The following is a 20,682-nucleotide window of genomic DNA, read 5'->3' as shown; positions in this document are numbered from 1 at the left end:
ACCGCCACAATAAGACAGTCCGGTACCCCATACTCTCTGAACACTCCCCACAGGACTTCCCCAGGGACACGGTCGAATGCCTTCTCCAAGTCCACAAAGCACATGTAGACTGGTTGGGCAAACTCCCATGCACCCTCAAGAACCCTGCCGAGAGTAAAGAGCTGGTCCACAGTTCCACGACCAGGACGAAAACCACACTGTTCCTCCTGGATCCGAGGTTCAACTATCCGGCGTAGCCTCCTCTCCAGTACACCTGAATAAACCTTACCGGGAAGGCTGAGGAGTGTGATCCCACGATAGTTGGAACACACCCTCCGGTCCCCCTTCTTAAAGAGAGGAACCACCACCCCGGTCTGCCAATCCAGAGGTACCGCCCCCGATGTCCACGCTAAATTATTAATTTATCTATTTAGCGCCTGCTATGTTTCTTAATTGATTTAAAATGTGTTTATTTTCTGACTTACGTTATAATTTTATTTGATGACTGACATATCTATCAGTGTATTTATTTTAGGACTGAAGTGTTTATATTATGACACGAGTTATTTCTTTCATGGCCAACTAATTATCCATCCATCCATTTCCTACCGCTTGTCCCTCTCAGTGTCGCGGGGGTGCTGGAGCCTATCGCAGCGGAAGGCGGCGTACACCCTGAACAAGTCGCCACCTCATGACTACTATATTTATTTATTTTAGTTCCTTTTTTTTTTAAATAATTTGATAGATATTAGTTTATTTAATGACCTATTCATTTATTCAAATGAATATTTGTCGCTTCATCATATATTTTATGACAAACATTATCCATAAAATTTATTTATTGACCAATTTATCTACATATTTTACTTTAATTTATTTTAATTACAAATGTGTGTGTTTATTTTAAATTAATTTATTTTAAAAATAAGCCCAACTGTTGTTTTGTTTCAAGACTTATTAATTTTTTTTAAACTATTTTTGTATTACTTTAGTACGCTAAATAATTAATTTATCTATTTAGGGCCTGCTATGTTTCTTAAATGATTTAAAATGTGTGTATTTTATGCCTTAAGTTATTATTTTATTTGACGACTGACATTTCTGTCAGTGTATTTATTTTAGGACCAATGTATCTACCGTATTTCCTTGAATTGCCGCCGGGGCGGTAATTAATTTAAAACCTCTTCTCACTCCTGCGCTTACCAAAGGCATGCGGTAAAAGTAAGCATGCGCTAATTATTTTAAAACCTCTTCTCACTTCGGCACTTACCAAAGGTATGCAGTAAAAATTTGAGTGTGATATAAGCTTGGACCTTAAATCCTACTGAATAACTCTTAATCTTCTTTCCTTTATGCGATTTCAAATGACCGGTATTGAAATCAGCCTCCTCCAGTTTGAAGATGATGACAGGGGAAGTGTCACTCGTGACGTCACGAGTTTGACCAGGCGGTAATACTAAGCATGCGCTAATTATTTTGGGAAGCGAGTTTGACCCGGCAGTAATTTAAGGCAGGCACATACTATATGCCCTGCGGCAATTCAAGGAAATACTGTATATTATGACTAAAATTAACATTATTTTATGTTATGACAGAATTATTAATTTCATGGCCAATTTGTTATACGCAATTAAATACAAATAAACATGCAAATGAAGGATGTGACAGGTGAGAAATTTTCCTTTTTTTTAAGTGTTTTACAGTGGTTAATAACCTATTTTTGGCACATTTGTATCTGAAAATGTACCGTAAAATTTTACCTATACAGTCAATAAAGGCATGCAGGGTTGGAACACGTAATAAAACACCACTTTCTGTAGAGAAGCTGTTGCACTGATGCAAGTTCAAACACACCTATGCAAGGAACAAGAGGAGCGGCCACTAATGTTTATTCCTCGCCGCAACATGACTGGTGTTGTCCGGGCTAGGCAAACGCACTTCCTGTCAGCTTTCTGGAGAACCCACGTAGCAACATATTTATGCAAGATGACGCTCATAACGCTAAGCACAGAAAAAACCCCATTAGCATCTTCTATAGACTATCCATCCATTTTCTACCGCTTATTCCCTTTCGGGGTCGCGGGGGGCGCTGGCGCCTATCTCAGCTACACTTCTATAGACTACTAATACACAAAAGACCACCAACATATTTAGGATGTTTGAGATGGTCATCCATCACGTTTTGACTCCCCGCTAACGAGCTTCTTAAAATATTTGGCCACACCTAAGTGAAGTCCTGGAAAGACTCGTGAAACACGTCAAGTATGTTCTAAGTCATAAAAACATGGCTTCAAGCTACAATAAATCATCAAAAACAGCAAAAAATGTAGTTAGTCTTCGCCATCAAAGAACTTTAACCCTTGAATTGATTGATTGACTGAAACTTTTATTTGTAGATTGCACAGTTCGGTACAAACCCCGTTTCCATATGAGTTGGGAAATTGTGTTGGATGTAAATATAAACGGAATACAATGATTTGCAAATCATTTTCAACCCATATTCAATTGAATATGCTACAAAGACAACATATTTGATGTTCTAAATGCAAATAATCATTAACTTTAGAATTTCATGCCAGCAACACGGGACAAAGAAGTTGAGAAAGATGGCAATAAATACTGACAAAGTTGAGGAATGCTCATCAAACACTTATTTGGAACATCCCACAGGTGTGCAGGCTGATTGGGAACAGGTAGGTGCCATGATTGGGTACAAAAGCAGCTTCCATGAAATACTAAGTAATTCACAAACAAGGATGGGGCGAGGGTCACCAATTTGTAAGCAAATTGTCGAACAGTTTTAGAACAACATTTCTCAACGAGCTATTGCAAGGAATTTAGGGATTTTACCACCTACGGTCCGTAAAATCATCAAAAGGTTCAGAGAATCTGGAGAAATCACTGCATGTAAGCGACGATATTACGGACCTTTGATCCCTCAGGCGGTAGTGCATCAAAAAAAACGACATCAGTGTGTAAAGGATATCACCGCATGGGCTCAGGAACACTTCATAAAACCACTGTCAGTAACTACAGTTGGTCGCTACACCTGTGAGTGCAAGTTAAAACTCTACTATGCAAAGCAAAACCGATTTATCAACAACACCAAGGAATGCCGCTGGCTTCTCTGGGCCCGAGTTCATCTAAGATGGACTGTTGCAAAGTGGAAAAGTGTTCTGTGGTCTGACAAGTCCACATTTCAAATTATATTTGGAAACTGTGGACGTGGTGTCCTCCGGAACAAAGAGGAAAATAACCATCCGGATTGTTATAGGCGCAAAATTCAAAAGCCAGCATCTGTGATGGTATGGGGGTGTATTAGTGGCCAAGGCATGGGTAACTTACACATCTGTGAAGGCACCTTTAATGCTGAAAGGTCCATACAGGTTTTGGAGCAACATATGTTGTCATCCAAGCAACGTTATCATGGACGCCCCTACTTATTTCAGCAAAACAATGCCAAACCACGTGTTACAACAGCGTAGTTTCGTAGTAAAAGAGTGCGGGTACTTTCCTGTTCCGCCTGCAGTCCAGACATGTCTCCCATCGAAAATGTGTGGCCCATTATGAAGCGTAAAATACGACAGCGGAGACTCCGGACTGTTGAACAACTAAAGCTCTACATAAAACAAGAATGAGAAAGAATTCCACTTTCAAAGCTTCAACAATTAGTTTCCAAACGTTTATTGAGTGTTGTTAAAAGAAAATGTGATATAACACAGTGGTGAACATGCCCTTTCCCAACTACTTTGGCACATGTTGCAACCATGAAATTTTAAGTTAATTATTATTTGCAAAAAAAAAAAAGTTTATCAGTTTGAACATCAAATATCTTGTCTTTGTAGCATATTCAACTGAATATGGGTTAAAAACGATTTGCAAATCATTGTATTCCGTTTATATTTACATCTAACACAATTTCCCAACTCATATGGAAACAGGGTTTGTACATTTTCCGTACAATTGACCACTAAATGGTAACACCCGAATAAGATTTTCAACTTGTTTAAGTCGGGGTCCACATAAATCAATTCATGGTAGGTACTCACACATTCCACCATAATAACGAAAGATGTCCGCTTCCCAGAAACTGCTGTAAAAATATAAAAAACAATGTTTACTTTGAATATGGGTCAGTGATTGGCAGCAACATTGATGTTCATGCATTGTTAGTTTTTCCCCAGTGTCAGACTGTGGAAAAAAACTCACACTAGCAAATCACAAACAAGGTCAGCTTCCCAAAAACTGTAGTGGAAAAAATGGTATATTTAGAATTTTTTCCAAACTGAATGAGTGGAATGTTTTTTTTTTAAATATACTTAAAGGCCTACTGAAATGAGATTTTCTTATTCAAACGGGGATAGCAGGTCCATTCTATGTGTCATACTTGATCATTTCGCGATATTGCCATATTTTTGCTGAAAGGATTTAGTAGAGAACATCCACGATAAAGTTCGCAACTTTTGGTTGCTAATAAAAAAGCCTTGCCTTTACCGGAACGGACCGAGAAAGCGACGATTTCCCCATTAATTTGAGCGAGGATGAAAGATTCGTGGATGAGGAAAGTGACAGTGAAGGACTAGAAAAAAGAAAAAAAAAAGACAAGGGCAGTGAGAGCGATTCAGATGTTATTGGACACATTTACTAGGAAAATTCTGTAAAATCCCTTATCTGCTTATTGTGTTAATGGTGTTTTAGTGAGATTATATAGTCGTACCTGAAAGTTGGAGTGGTGTGGCCACGGGTGTGGTGACCGCCAGTGTCTCTGAGGGAAGCCACGTTTTTCGACGAGGCAAGGCAGCCTGGCTGAGATTTTTTTTTTCTTCCCTCCACGGAGTAAGCATCTGACGGTCGGAGAGTCCACAGCTGCAGGAGGATCAACGCAAACTCTCCGCTCATGTCTACGGTAAGAGCCGAATGTTAACAAGGAAACACCGGCTGTGTTTGTGTTGCTAAAGGCGACCGCAATTCACCGCTTCACACCTACATCTTTCTTCTTTGACATCACCATAATTCATTGAACAAATTGTAAAATATTCAGCAACACAGATGTCCAGAATACTGTGTAATTATGCGATTAAAGCAGACCAATTATAGCTGTGATCGGTGCTGGATCAAAATGTCCGCTACAATCCCTGACGTCACGTCATCATACCGCGACGTTTCAACAGGATACTTCGCGCGAAATTTGAAATTGCAATTTAGTAAACTAAACCGGCCGTATTGGCATGTGTTGCAATGTTAATATTTCATCATTGATATATAAACTATCAGACTGCGTGGTCGGTAGTAGTGGGTTTTAGTAGGCCTTTAACGTAATGTATTATACAGTAAATTGGTCCCTTTAGAGCAGGGGTGTCAAACTCACTTTAGATCTGGGGCCACATCGAGAAAAAATCTACTCCCAATTGGGCCGGACTGGTAAAATCAAGGCACGATAACTTAAAAATAAAGACATTTTTAGATTTTTTAAAATTTTTTAAATAAAACAAGCACATTCTGAAAATGTACAAATCTTAATGTTGTTGGTTTTTTTTACACCTACAAGTTGCGGTTAATAATATGCTATCTTTATTTGTCGTTATTTATACTTTCTGAATAATTAATATGGTAATAATGTTCATCAGTCAACTCATCGGTGTTAATTTTCAATCTATTAGGACAAAACATCTATATCAAAATCTAATTACAGGATGTCGTTTATGTAGTTTGCTCATTTTCCTCGATTGGTTATTTATAACATTTTTTTACATATGTATCATAATCTACAAAGATTTGCTATTGCGACATCCAGTGGACACATTTAGAACAGCGGTTTCTTTCATTCAAAAATTTCAGCTCATTTTTATACTTAGCAAATTCATCCCGCGGGCCGGATGTTTGACATCACTGCTTTAGAGAGAAGTAAGTTGACATAACCACACTGTTTTTTTAATTGAAAAAAACTAAAAAATTTGCTATTTTTTTTGGCCTTGAGATGGGTCGGTGACAAGTGAACAATATTGATTCTCACGCATTATTTTCTCCTTAAAAAAACACACACAGACTAAAGATCCTAAAGATGAAAAATGTCAGCTTCCCAAAAACTGTTGTAAAAATATGTTTATTTTCACTTTGAACAAAGCAGTCTTTTACAACCCCTTCAACCTGACATATACTGTACATATAAAATATTAATTTAATATATATATTTTTTGGCTTTAATCCCTAAAAGCAGGGTCACCAACCTTTTTGAAACCAAGAGCTACTTCTTGGGTACTGATTAATGCGAAGGGCTACCAGTTTGATACATACTTAAATAAATTGCCAGAAATAGCCAATCTACTCAATTTACCTTTAATAAATAAATCTATATACATATACAAAAAAATGGGTATTTCTGTCTATCATTCTGTCGTACATTTTTTTCCTTTTACGGAAGGTTTTTTGTAGAGAATAAATGATGAAAAAAACACTTAATTGAACGGTTTCAAAAGAGGAGAAAACACGAAAAAAATGAAAATTTAATTTTGAAACATAGTTTATCTTCAATTTCGACTCTTTAAAATTCAATATTCAACCGAAAAAAAGAAGAAAAAAACTAGCTAGTTCGAATCTTTTTGAAAAAATAAAAAAATTATTTATGGAACATAATTAGTAATTTTTCCTGATTAAGATTAATTTTAGAATTTTAATGACATGTTTTAAATAGTTTAAAATCCAATCTGCACTTTGTTAGAATATATAACAAATTGAACAAGTGATATATTTCTAACAAAGACAATCATTATTTCTTCTAGATTTTCCAGAACAAAAATTTTTAAATAAAGTCAAAAGACTTTAAAATAAGATTTAAATTTGATTATAAAGATTTTTAGATTTGCCAGAATATTTTTTTTTAATTTTAATCATAATAAGTTTAAATAAATATTTCACAAATATTCTTTGTCGAAAAAAACATAAGCTAAAAATGAAGAATTAAATTAAAATGTATTTATTATTCTTTACAATAAAAAAAACACTTGAATATTTATTTAAATTGTCAGGAAAGAAGAGGAAGGAATTTAAAAGGTAAAAAGGTATATGTGTTTAAAAATCCTAAAATCATTTTTAAGGTAGTATTTTTTCTCTAAAAGTTATAAGAAGCAAAGTAAAAAAATAAATGAAGTGAAGACCAAGTCTTTAAAATATTTTCTTGGGTTTTCAAATTCTATTTGAGTTTTGTCTCTCTTAGAATTAAAAATGTCAAGCAAAGCGAAACCAGCTTGCTAGTAAATAAATACTATTTAAAAAATAGAGGCAGCTCACTGAGCACCGCGTTGGTGACCCTTGCCTAAAAGGATGCCTAAAATGGCACTCACCTATTACACCATCTTAACAAAAAACTTCAGCTTCCCAAAACTTTGCTGTAACAATATTTCAAAATGTTTTTACTTTCTAGACAGGGTATTTTTCCCCCCACAATGTCAGACTTATAAAAACTCACACTAGTAAACCACAATCAAGGTAAGCTTCCCAAAAACTGTTAAAAATTATATATTTAAAAACATTTTCATTTTGAAAAAATATATTTTTGAAATATACTTTACAAAATGTAAAATACAGTAAATTGGCTCCTTTAAAAGTACACTGTTACACTTTTTAAATTAAAAAAACAAAAAAACAACAACGTTTTTTTGGCCGTGAGATGGATCAGTGACTAGTGAGCAATATTCATTCTAACGCATCGAGTGTCATTTTTACCCACAGGTTACATTTAAAGAAAACTCACCCTAAAGATCCTCATGACAAAAAATGTCAGCTTCCCAAAATGTAAAAATAGATGAATTTTTTTCACTTTGAAAAAGTCAATCCTTCAAAACTACTTCAACCTCACATATACATTATACATTAAATATAAATTTACTATATTTTTAAGACTTTAATCCTTAAAGGAGTGCTTTAAAAAGGCACTTACACATGTAAGCATCATGACAAAAATGTCAGCTTCCCAAAAACTTCTGTAATTTTTTTTTCTTTCAAATGTACTTTAGAGACGGGTCAGTGATTGGCAGCAACATTAATTTTCATGCTTTGTCATATTTTCCACGGTGTCAGACTTACAACAAACTCACTATAATAAATGAAAAACTGGGTCAGCTTCCCAAAAACTGCTATACATATTCAGAATTGCTTCCACTTTGAAGGAGTACAGCATTTGAAAATAACTTCCAAAATGTATTTTTACAGTAAATTGGTCCCATTAAAGAGCAGTATATTTACTACATTATTTTTAATTAAAAAAACAAAAACATTTTCCATAAGATATGTTTTTTTAGGCTGTGAGATGGGCCAGTGACAGGTGTACAATATTGATTGTCATGCAGTAATTTTTTCCCACTACAGGTCACATTTAAAAAAAAAAAAATCACACTAATTATCCTAATGACAAAAAATGTCAGCTTTCCAAAACTGTTGCAAAAATATATGTATTTTTTTTAACTTTGTACATATCAAATATTGGTTTGATATTTTCTAAGATTGTAGTATTTAAAGTAGTGCTTAAAATGGCACTCACACATTTCCCATTATGACAAAAAATGTAAAGTTCCCAAAAATTGCCGTAAAAATCTGTATATGTTCAGTGGAAGAAATTGGATGGATAGGTTACCACTTTGAATGAGTATAACATTTCAGCCGGCAATATAGCTAACATGAATTTATTACACAGTCAATTGGTGTGTTTTTAACTCTTTAAATGGCAGCACTGTATGTTTACATCAGTGTTTTTCAATGACTGTGCCGCGGCACACTAGTGTGCCGTGAGAAACTGTCTGGTGTGCCGTGGGAGATTATGTAATTTTACCTAATTGGGTTAAAAATATTTTTTTGCAAACCAGTAATTATAATCCGCAAATAATGCGCCATTATTGAGTGTCTGTGCTGTCTAGAGCGCGGCAAAGTAACCATGTAATACCCTTCCATATCAGTAGGTGGCAGCAGGTAGCTAATTGCTTTGTGACTGTAGGGACCATGGTTTGTTGTAGTGATCACAATATGCAGGCGACAGCAAGAGGCAGCCTAAGAAAAGGCATTGAAGCTTAGGGATGGCTATGCAAAACGAAACTAAAACTGAACTGGCTGCAAAAGAAACAAAAACAGAAAGCTGGACGACAGCAAAGACTTACAGCGTGTGGAGCAGCAGACAGCGTCCACAAAGTACATCCGTACATGACATGACAATCAACAACAAAATAGGAGCGCAAGGCAAGAACTAAAACACACAGGAAAACACCAAAAAAACTCCGAATACTCGCTACTGATTTATATCGATCTGTTAATGCACGCTTTGTTTGTTTTGGTTTGTCAGACAGACCTTCAAAGTAGGATCTATCACATAACTGCGTTTCATCAATCAAATGCAGTCACTGGTGACGTTTTACTCCATTTCACCAATCAAATATATTTGCACTCACTGGTGACTTTTCACCAATCAAACAGAGCCAGGCGGTCAAATGATTAACTACACAATTTTTTTTTATAAACCTATATTTATAAATTTCAACATTTACAAACAGTTGAAAATAATAATCAAAGTAAGAACCAAAAACGTACAAAACAGCGCCAGAGGGTTGTAAATTCAAAGTAATTAAAATAGAATGCAAAAAAATATATATAAAATAAAGTGCAATGCCATAGGCTCACTCAATCTCAGTAAATAACTTAAGTTTGGAACACAGCATCATCGTTTTCACAGCTTTTTGGTTGTTAGAGGTAGAGTGTTTTAATGTAGAGTTCTAAATCTTTTTTAAAGGCACAAAAAACAGGTCCGGTATTGAGAAACTTACATTTATGAATATAAAACTTAGCCAATAGTATAATGAGGTTGCAAAGGTAAAATTCATTTTCAAATTTATATTATTCAATATATATCATTGTTTTAGTTGCATAAAGGGGAACATTATCACAATTTCAAAAGGGTTAAAAACAATAAAAATCAGTTCCCAGTGGCTTGTTTTATTTTTCGAAGTTTTTTTCAAAATTTTACACCTCCCGGAATATCCCTAAAAAAGGCTTTAAAGTGCTTGATTTTCGCTATTTGCGATGCGACTATCCATTTCCCTGTGACGTCATACAGGGCTGCCAATACAAACAACATGGCTGTTACCACAGCAAGATATAGCGACATTAGCTCGGATTCAGACTCGGATTTCAGCGGCTTAAGCGATTCAACAGATTACGCATGTATTGAAACAGATGATCGGAGTATGGAGGCAGATAGCGAAAACGAAATTGAAGAAGAAATTGAAGCTATTGAGCGAATAGCTATTGACGCTATTCGGCCATAGCGTGGGTGTACCTAATGAAGTTGCCCATAGCATGGCTGCCTTATTAGCATCGCCGGTAAAATGTGCGGACCAAACGATCAGGACTTTCGCATCTTGTGACACTGGAGCAACTTAAATCCATCGATTGGTAAGTGTTTGTTTCGCATTAAATGAGGGTATCTAGTTTCAAATGTACATACAGCTAGCGTAAATAGCATGTTAGCATCGATTAGCATAGCATGTTAGCATCGATTACCTTGCAGTCATGCCGTGACCAAATATGTCTGATTAGCACATAAGTCAACAACATCAACAAAACTTACCTTTGTGATTTCGTTGACTTAATCGTTGCAAATGCATCTGCAGGTTATCCATACATCTCTGTGCCATGTCTGTCTTAGCATCGCCGGTAAAATATGCAGACACTCCAGCACATTCAATGGGGGTCTGGCGGCAGATTTCTTGCCAGTGGTGCAACTTGAATCCCTTTCTTGTTAGTGTTGTTACACCCTCCGACAACACACCGACGAGGCATGATGTCTCCAAGGTTCCAAAAAATAGTCGAAAAAACGGAAAATAACAGAGCTGAGACCCGGTGTTTGTAATGTGAAAATGAAAATGGCGGGTGTGTTACCTCGGTGACGTCACGTTCTGACGTCATCGCTACAAGGCCGATAAACAGAAAGGCGTTTAATTTGCCAAAATTCATCCATTTAGAGTTCGGAAATCGGTTAAAAAAATACATGGTCTTTTTTCTGCAACATCAAGGTATATATTGACGCTTGCATAGGTTTGGTGACAATGTTCCCCTTTAAGAGATATTCCTGGCTCTGAATTTGTTCATTGATATTTTTATGTTTTTGTGCATTACTTGTTGCAGTCATCATTAAAAAACAGGTTACTCATCAATTACTGGGTACTTGAGTAGTTTTTTCACGACATACTTTTTACTTTTCCTCAATTAAATATTTGGGTGACTACTCCTTACTTTTTCTTGAGTAATACATCTCTAAAGTAACAGTACTCCTACTTGAGTACAATTCCGGGCTACTTTACCCACCTCTGCTAAAAACACACCCACACCCACGGCACACAACGTTACGCTAAGACAGTAAACTATTTAGCCTCGTATGGTGACTCACAGTGGTGGTCGCGATGTTATCCCACTCTCTGTTGGCTGAAGTCTGAATTTCACCACCGGTCATCTTGGTGCAAAAAAGACAAGAAACACACAAGTTGTCAAATGAGACGTTTGGCTCATCTGAGCAGCAACAAAAAAAAGTAAGGTGAGCCTCAGTGACGTGATGATTGTGTGAAGTGAGTCCAGCACTCTGCAAGTTGAGCCATGCAGGAAGTTCCTGCTTTAAAACTTCCACTCATTAACACAAATTAGAGTTATAATATGTACGATATGGACATTATTAGACTACATTTTAGACACTGTTATAATGTTAATAAACACAGATTAATCAAGATGAGTCTTTATGTGCTCATGACCTTTCCTTATGTTATTTGAATAGCAAGATGTTACATAAAAACCCCGTTTCCATATGAGTTGGGAAATTGTGATAGATGTAAATATAAACAGAATACAATGATTTGCAAATCCTTTTCAACCCATATTCAATTGAATGCACTACAAAGACAAGATATTTGATGTTTAAACTCATAAAGTCTTTTTTTTTTCTGCAAATAATAATTAGCTTAGAATTTCACGGCTGCAACACGTGCCAAAGTAGTTGGGAAAGGGCATGTTCACCACTGTGTTACATCACCTTTTCTTTTAACAACACTCAATAAACGTTTGGGAACTGAGGAAATTAATTGTTGAAGCTTTGAAAGTGGAATTCTTTCCCATTCTTGTTTAATGTAGAGCTTCAGTCGTTCAACAGTCCGTGGTCTTGTTGTCGTATTTTACGCTTCATAATGCGCCGCACATTTTCGATGGGAGACAGGTCGGGACTGCAGGCGGGCCAGGAAAGTACCCGCACTCTTTTTTTACGAAGCCACGCTGTTGTAACACCTGCTGAATGTGGCTTGGCATTGTCTTGCTGAAATAAACAGGGGCGTCCATGAAAAAGCCGGTGCTTAGATGGCAGCATATGTTGTTCCAAAACCTGTATGTACCTTTAAGCATTAATGGTGCCTTCACAGATGTGCAAGTTACCCATAACTTGGGCAATAATGCACCCCCATACCATCACAGATGCTGGCTTTTGAACTTTGCGTCGATAACAATCTGGATGGTTCGTTTCTCCTTCGGTCCGGATGACACGATGTCGAAACAATTTGAAATGTGAACTCGTCAGAGCACAGAACACTTTTCCACTTTGCATCAGTCCATCTTAGATGATCTCGGGCCCAGAGAAGCCGGCGGCGTTTCTGGATGTTGTTGATAAATGGCTTTCGCTTTGCATAGTAGAGTTTTAACTTGCACTTACAGATGTAGCGACGAACTGTATTTAGTGACAGTGGTTTTCTGAAGTGTTCCTGAGCCCAGGTGGTGATATCCTTTAGAGATTGATGTCGGTTTTTGATACAATGCCGTCTGAGGAATCAAAGGTCACGGTCATTCAATGTTGGTTTCCGGCCATGCCGCTTACGTGGAGTGATTTCTTCAGATTCTCTGAACCTTTTGATGATATTATGGACCGTAGATGTCGAAATCCCTAAATTTATTGCAATTGCACTTTGAGAAACGTTGTTCTGTTTGACTATTTGTTCATGCAGTTGTGGACAAAGGGGTGTACCTCGCCCCATCCTTTCTTGTGAAAGACTGAGCATTTTTTAGGAAGCTGCTTTTATACCCAATCATGGCACCCACCTGTTCCCAAATAGCCTGCACACCTGTGGGATGTTCCAAATAAGTGTTTGATGAGCATTCCTCAACTTTATCAGTATTTATTGCCACCTTCCCCAACTTCTTTGTCACATGTTGCTGGCATCAAATTCTAAAATTAATGATTATTTGCACACAAAAAAATGTTTATCAGTTTGAACATCAAATATGTTGTCTTTGTAGCATATTCAACTGAATATGGGTTGAAAATGATTTGCAAATCTTTGAATTCCGTTTATATTTACATCTAACACAATTTCCCAACTCATATGGAAACGGGGTTTGTAATATTGACTATGCTGTAAAACATTAGAGAAGTGTTTGACTTTTTCCCCTTCATAATTACTGCAAATATTTGAACATTTATAGACCACTCATATTTAATTTATTTTATCCCTAGAGCCGTCTCTTCGTACATAACTAAGAGATAACTAAAACAATACTTATATAATAAAGTACATTAATAAAGATGGTGAAAATGATTTTTATAACAATAACACACCACACTATACAATCAGATCTTTATGTATTTATTTTAATGTTTTGATGATTATTGTTTCCTTTCTTATGATACCACTGAATAACAGTAATGTTTCAATAATAATTAATTGGAAAAATTCTCATTTCCATGAAAATAAAGACAAGAAGCAGGAAAATTGTTTAAAATTTTTGTAAAGTAAAATTGAGCGTATAATTTGGTATTATTTTTTAAAGCTGGCGTGATTATACATTAACATACTGTATACTTAATATATAAGTAAATATTTATACAATTTTATAGTCATCTTTAAAACAAATATACAGGTAAAAAAACGTTGTTTCCTTGCAAATGTAGTCTTTATAGGCAGGGAAATTATTATTTTAGACCAAGGGTCATCAACGCAGTGCCCCCCGGGCACCAGGTAGCCCGTAAGGACCAGATGAGTCGCCCGCTGGCCTGTTCTAAAAATAGCTCAAATAGCAGCATTTAACAGTGAGCTGCCTCTGTTTTTTAAATTGTATTTACTTACAAGCAAACTGGTCTCGCTTTGCTCGACATTTTTAATTCTAAGAGAGACAAAACTCAAATAGAATTTGAAAATACCAAAAAATATTTTAAAGACTTGGTCTTCACTTGTTTAAAAAAAAATTCAATATTTCTTTTTTTTTCTTTGCTTCTTATAACTTTCAGAAAGACAATTTTAGAGAAAAAATGCAACCTTTAAAATGATTTTAGGATTTTTAAACACATATACCTTTTTACCTTTTAAATTCCTTCCTCTTCTTTCCTGACAATTCCAATCAATGTTCAAGTTATTTTTTTTAAATTATTATTATTGTAAAGAATAATCCATCCATCCATCCATTTCCTGCCGCTTATTCCCGTCCGGGGTCGCGGGGGGCGCTGGCGCCTACCTCAGCTACGATTGAATAATACATACATTTTAATTTAATTCTTCATTTTAGCTTCTGTTTTTTTCGACAAAAGAATATTTGAAATATTTCTTCAAACTTATGATTAAAAGTCAAAACAATTATTCTGGCAAATCTAGAAAATCCGTAGAATCAAATTTAAATCTTATTTCAAAGTCTTTTGAATTTCTTTTAAATTTTTTGTTCTGGAAAATCTAGACAAAATAATGATTTGTCTTTGTTAGAAATATAGCTTGGTCCAATTTGTTATGTACTCAAACAAAGTGCAGATTGGATTTTAACCTATTTAAAACATGTCATCAAAATTCTAAAATCAGGAAAAATTAATAATGATGTTGCATAAATTCTTTTTTACATTTTTTCAAAAAGATTCGAATAAGCTAGTTTTTCTCTTCATTTTTTTGGGTTGAATTTTGAATTTTAAAGAGTCGAAATTGAAGATAAGCTATGTTTCAAAATTTAATTTTCATTTTTTTCGTGTTTTCATCTCTTTTAAACCATTCGATTAAGTGTTTTTTTCCATCATTTATTCTCTACCAAAAAACCTTCCATAAAAGGAAAAAAATGTACGACGGAATGACAGACAGAAATACCCATTATATATATATATATATATATATATATATATATATATATATATATATATATATATATATATATATATATATATACTGTATATATATGTATATATATATTTTTTTATTTTTTTTATTTATTAAAGGTAAATTCGCATTAATCAGTACCCAAGAAGTAGCTCTTGGTTTCAAAAAGGTTGGTGACCCCTGTTTTAGACTTTTAAAAAATTATGGGTTAAATTGGGTGTATAGTATCTTTTTTAAAATGTTGGCACGAGTATAAATTAAATTTGTATATTAAATATAAAGTAATAAAATAGTACAGTTATGATTACAACAAACAAAAACAATAATATAGTAAAATAAAATACATATTTTTAAATAAATGTGATTGCTATTATATTTAAATTGATTAAACACATTTTTATCATAACTTTTATTTAAGATCAACAGTAAGGTGTTGATAATGATAATAAAAAAAACAAGTTTTATTGAAAATAAAATCTTAATTTTTCTCAAGCTAACATTTTCTGCATTGTATAGCAAATAATTTACATAAAGTGCATGAATCCTAACTTACCTCCTGGACGGTATTGGCAGTTCCTTCCTGCAGACATTTGCGGCGAGCTTTGCTCAACCCCATCCTTCCCTCAGCCGCTTGGCTCATCTTTTTCCAAAAAGACCCCATGTTGGCCTTCTTTAGTCAAGCTTGAGGGTCCGTCTTGCACCGCCGCCACCTTCCTTCCTTCATTAAGTAGTGATGTGTCTCCTCCTCGTCAGCTAATTCTGTGTCTGACCTGCAAATAGGATAGAGTTTACTTTGATAACAGTCGTCACATGGCAGCTGGCCCTTTTGCAGGCACACACTCAAAGCTTTAACTTGCAGACCCTATTTACAACTTCTTAAACGGCTCAACTCAACACAATGAAATACTTGATAATTGTTGGAAGATGTTTGGTATTCAGCACTTTTTAAAGGCGTTATTTTTTTTATTGGTTCAAAAATGTTTTTTTCTTTGAATGGGTATAAAAATGAACAGTTTAATCATTTTACCTCCTAGGCTTCCATCTATTTTTATGTATTTATTGTACAATAACGAAAACTCAACAATAATTTCTTGAAGTAAATAAAAATAGACAATATTCAGTAACATTTTAAATATTGCATAAAAAACTGTTTTGTATATTTCTTGTAGAATAACAGAAAATGTACTGTAATTAATTGAATCAAAAGTGAATTATATTCATATAGCACTTTTTTCTCTAGTGACTCAAAGCGCTTTACATAGTGAAACCCAATATCTAATTTCTACATTTAAACCAGTGTGGGTGGCACTGGGAGCAGATGGGTAAAGTGTCTTGCCCAAGGACACAACGGCAGTGACTCGGATGGCGGAAGCGGAGATCGAACCTGCAACCCTCAAGTTACTGGCACGGCCGCTCTACCAACCGAGCTATACACGCCGCAAAAATACACAATATTCAGTCAAATATTACATAAATATAATGTTTTGCACAATAACGGGTAATTTCCAATGTATTTTCTTCATTAAATTAAAACTAGGCAAGTATAAGTAAGATTTTAAGTAATGAATAAAAATATATATTTTTAAAAACTGAAAATTTATTGTGTAAAAAATAAATACACAATATTCAGTCAAATGTTGAATAATGTTGAATAATGTGTGAAGCTTGTGTGGCATAACGATGCCGGATTTGTTCCTCCAGGGATGCGTCGGGCAAGAACACAGCTTGAGGTAAGAAATAAAGATTCATTAAACTCAAAACAGCCTAAAACAAAAAACACTGGTGCTAACAGAAAGGCAAACAAATGGCGCTAGCATGGAAGCTAGGAATAACAAACGGAACACAAACACTTGGCACAAAGGCACAAAAAGGTAAAACAACACAATTAGCATGAGAGCTAGGAAAAAGGAATAAGCGTAGCATGAAAGCTAGCGAGTAATAATAATCAATAGCAGTCGTCACTTGTTGCGTATAAGCGAATTAGAGTCTGAGAATGAGTGAACAGAAAAGGCTGGCTTATATAGGATGGTGATTAGTAAAACAGGTGTGCGGGAACCGAGAGTAGCAGGTGGAACTAATATGTAACCATGGTGACAGACTAAACAGGAATTAAGGAGTCAAACGACGGAGAGTGATACAAAAAGGAACCAAAACTACAAAATTTAACGATCCGAGCAGCGAATCGCAACATAATGAATGCAAATAAATGTTTGTAGTTATTGTACAATAACAGAACATTTACAAATGTACTCAAATGTATTGAATTCCAAATAAATACCTAATATTCAGTGAAACTTAAAATCATGTATGAAAATATTTTTTGCATTTACTGTGTTAACAGAAAATGTACTGTAATTTTAAAATCAAAAATACACAATATTCATTCAAATAAATAAATATTTTTTTTGTACAATAACGGATAATTTACAAATTTATTTTACTTCATCAAAGTATATAAAAAAAATTGTAAGTCAAATTTTAAGTAATGTAGAAAAATATATTCTTTACATGCATTTTACAATAACAGAAAATTAAAAAATAAACAAAAATTTATTGCGTAAAAAACAAGTACATAATATTCAGCCAAATGTTAAATAATGAATGCAAATATATTGTTTTATTTATTGTACAGTAACAGAACATTTACAAATGTACCCAAATGTTTTGAATTAAAAAAATACATTATATTTAGTGAAATTTAAAATCCATCCCATCCATCCATTTCCTACCGCTTATTCCCTTTGGGGTCGCGGAATGCGCTGGTGCCTATCTCAGCTTAATCGGGCGGAAGGTGTAGTACACCCTGGACAAGACGCCACCTCATCGCAGGGTGAAATTTAAAATCATGTATGAGAATATATTTATTGTACAATAATGGAAAATTTTCTGTAATTAAATAAAACAAAACTCAATAAAAACACAATATTAAGTCCAATTTTAAATAATAAATGAAAACATTGTTTTGCATTTACTGTACAATACCGGGAAATTTAAAAATGTACATTATTCAATTAAAATTGCACAATAAGTCAAATTTTAAGTAATGAATGAAAATATTTTTTGTATTTATTGTACAACAGAAAATTTACAAATGTATTCTAATTCATTAAATTTGAAATAGATACACAATATTTAGTCAAAGGTTAAATAATGAATACAAATATATTTTTGTATTTATTATATAATAATGGAAAATGTACTAAAATGTAATTAATTCACACAATATTCAGTAAAATCTTAAATAATGAATGAAAATGTTTTACTTATTGTGCAAGAACAGAAGATTTACAAATGTACTCTAATTCATTATATTCAAAATAAATACACAATATTTAGTCAAAAGTTAAAGAATGAATGCAAATATATTTAGTATTTGTTTTATAATAATGGAAAATTTACTAAAATGTAATTAAATTACACAATATTCAGTAAAATCTTAAATAATGAATGAAAATGTTGTACCTATTGTGCAAAAACAGAAGATTAACAAATGTACTCTAATTCATTAAATTCAAAATAAATACACAATATTTAGTCAAGGTTGAATAATGAATACAAATCTATTCTTGTATTTAATATATAACGATGGAACATTTACAAAAATGTAATTAATTTACACAATATTCAGTAAAATCTTAAATAATGAATGAAAATGTTCTACTTATTGTGCAAATACAAAGGATTTACAAATGTACTCTAATTCATTAAATTCAAAATAAATACACAATATTTAGTCAAAGGTTAAATAATGAGTGCAAATATATTTTTGTATTTGTTATATAATAATGGAAAATTTACTAAAATGTAATTAATTTACACAATATTCAGTAAAATCTTAAATAATGACTGAAAATGTTGTACTTATTGTGCAAATACAGAAGATTTACAAATGTACTCTAATTCATTAAATTCAAAATAAATACACAATATTTAGTCAAGGTTGAATAATGAATACAAATCTATTTTTGTATTATTATATAACAATAGAAAATTTACTAAAATGTAATTAATTTACACAATATTCAGTAAAATCTTAGATAATGAATGAAAATGTACTTATTGTGCAAAAACAGATTAACAAATGTACTCTAATTCATTAAATTCAAAATAAATACACAATATTTAGTCAAAGGTTAAATAATGAGTGCAAATATATTTTTGTATTTATTATATGATAATGGAAAATTTACAAAAATTTAATTAATTCAGTAAAATCTTAAATAATGAATGAAAATGTTGCACTTATTGTGCAAAAACACAAGATTTACAAATGTAGTCAAATTTAGTTTATTACAAATTAATATTAAAACATCCTGCTAGGGAGGAGTGGCCAATAATTACAATTTTCATCACTTTTTTGTTGCCATACCTGTCTTCGTTTTTGAATACATGACCCGGACATACAAAAGCCTTTTGTCCGGAGCCCAGCCCAAAGTCAATAGTGTTTCAAGAATTGCCACCTGTGTGTTATTGGAGCAGGTGACTTAAAGGGAAGAAACGCTTGAATGGCTTTTTGAGAAAACCACATCAAGACAAATCCTGTTCTACAGTCAGCGACTATGTCTGCGTGTTACTGAATGACTGTAGGCTGCCTTTACTCTAACGCTTGTGGGGAGAAGTCTTAATTCCAGGCTGATGTCGACAGTAATTACAGTAAACCTGCAAGGATTACACACTTATTCAGCGCTCCAAGGAACTACCATTAGAATGTAGCGTTGAAATGGCTGTTGTCAAAAATGGTGCAGTTAATGAAATGAGAATTTTTTAGCACACGGCAAATAAATGGTACTGTTCAAAAGAACTGACAGTATTTACTCGAATAAAAGACCCTACTTCTTCCCCCTTAAAAAATGGTTTGACAAAAACATGTCCTTTTATTTGGGTCAACTGGTTGCTTTAGCTATGCATGAATAACATGATTTCTTTTTAAAAAAAAATAGAAGTTCGCATTACATTTAGGTGAGAATCTGCATAGAGTGTGTATATATATATATATATATATATATATATATATATATATATATATATATATATATATATATATCTATATATATCTACATGCTGCCGCTAGGTGACATCATACGCAAATACGGTATTAGCTTTCACTGTTATGCTGATGACACCCAACTCTACATGCCCCTAAAGCTGACCAACACGCCGGATTGTAGTCAGCTGGAGGCGTGTCTTAATGAAATTAAACAATGGATGTCCGCTAACTTTTTGCAACTCAACGCCAAAAAAACGGAAATACTGATTATCGGTCCTGCTAGACACCGACCTCTATTTAATGATACAACTCTAACATTTGACAACCAAACAATTAAACAAGGCGACACGGTACAGAATCTGGGTGATATCTTTGACCCAACTCTCTCCTTTGAGTCACACATTAAAAGCGTTACTAAAACGGCCTTCTTTCATCTCCGTAATATCGCTAAAATTCGCTCCATTCTGTCCACTAAAGACGCTGAGATCATTATCCATGCGTTTGTTACATCTCGTCTCGATTATTGTAACGTATTATTTTCGGGTCTCCCCATGTCTAGCATTAAAAGATTACAGT

At 34.0% G+C, this 20,682-nt stretch overlaps 1 protein-coding gene across 2 annotated transcripts in view; it reads right to left on the bottom strand.

Moving 5' to 3' along the window:
- Positions 1 to 15,830, bottom strand: part of tuft1b (tuftelin 1b) — a 77,508-nt gene extending 61,678 nt beyond the window's left edge. The window contains exons 1-3 of one of the 2 annotated variants that reach the window (XM_061897459.1): positions 11,408 to 11,538; positions 4,697 to 4,880; positions 4,029 to 4,072 (exon numbers count right to left, since the gene is read on the bottom strand). In XM_061897459.1, the coding sequence (XP_061753443.1) occupies positions 4,029 to 4,072; positions 4,697 to 4,823 (171 nt within the window). In that variant the 5' untranslated portion in view covers positions 4,824 to 4,880; positions 11,408 to 11,538. Of the gene's footprint in view, positions 1 to 4,028; positions 4,073 to 4,696; positions 4,881 to 11,407; positions 11,539 to 15,672 lie in introns of those variants that run through there. The other variant, XM_061897458.1, reaches the window with a different exon arrangement.
- Positions 15,831 to 20,682: the final 4,852 nt, after the last annotated feature.

This window comes from Nerophis ophidion, linkage group LG04 (assembly GCF_033978795.1).
Source record: "Nerophis ophidion isolate RoL-2023_Sa linkage group LG04, RoL_Noph_v1.0, whole genome shotgun sequence".
NCBI classification, from domain to species: Eukaryota; Metazoa; Chordata; class Actinopteri; order Syngnathiformes; family Syngnathidae; genus Nerophis; species Nerophis ophidion.
The sequence above is the reverse complement of the archived record's forward strand: the minus strand, read 5'-3'. Positions and strand labels throughout refer to the sequence as shown.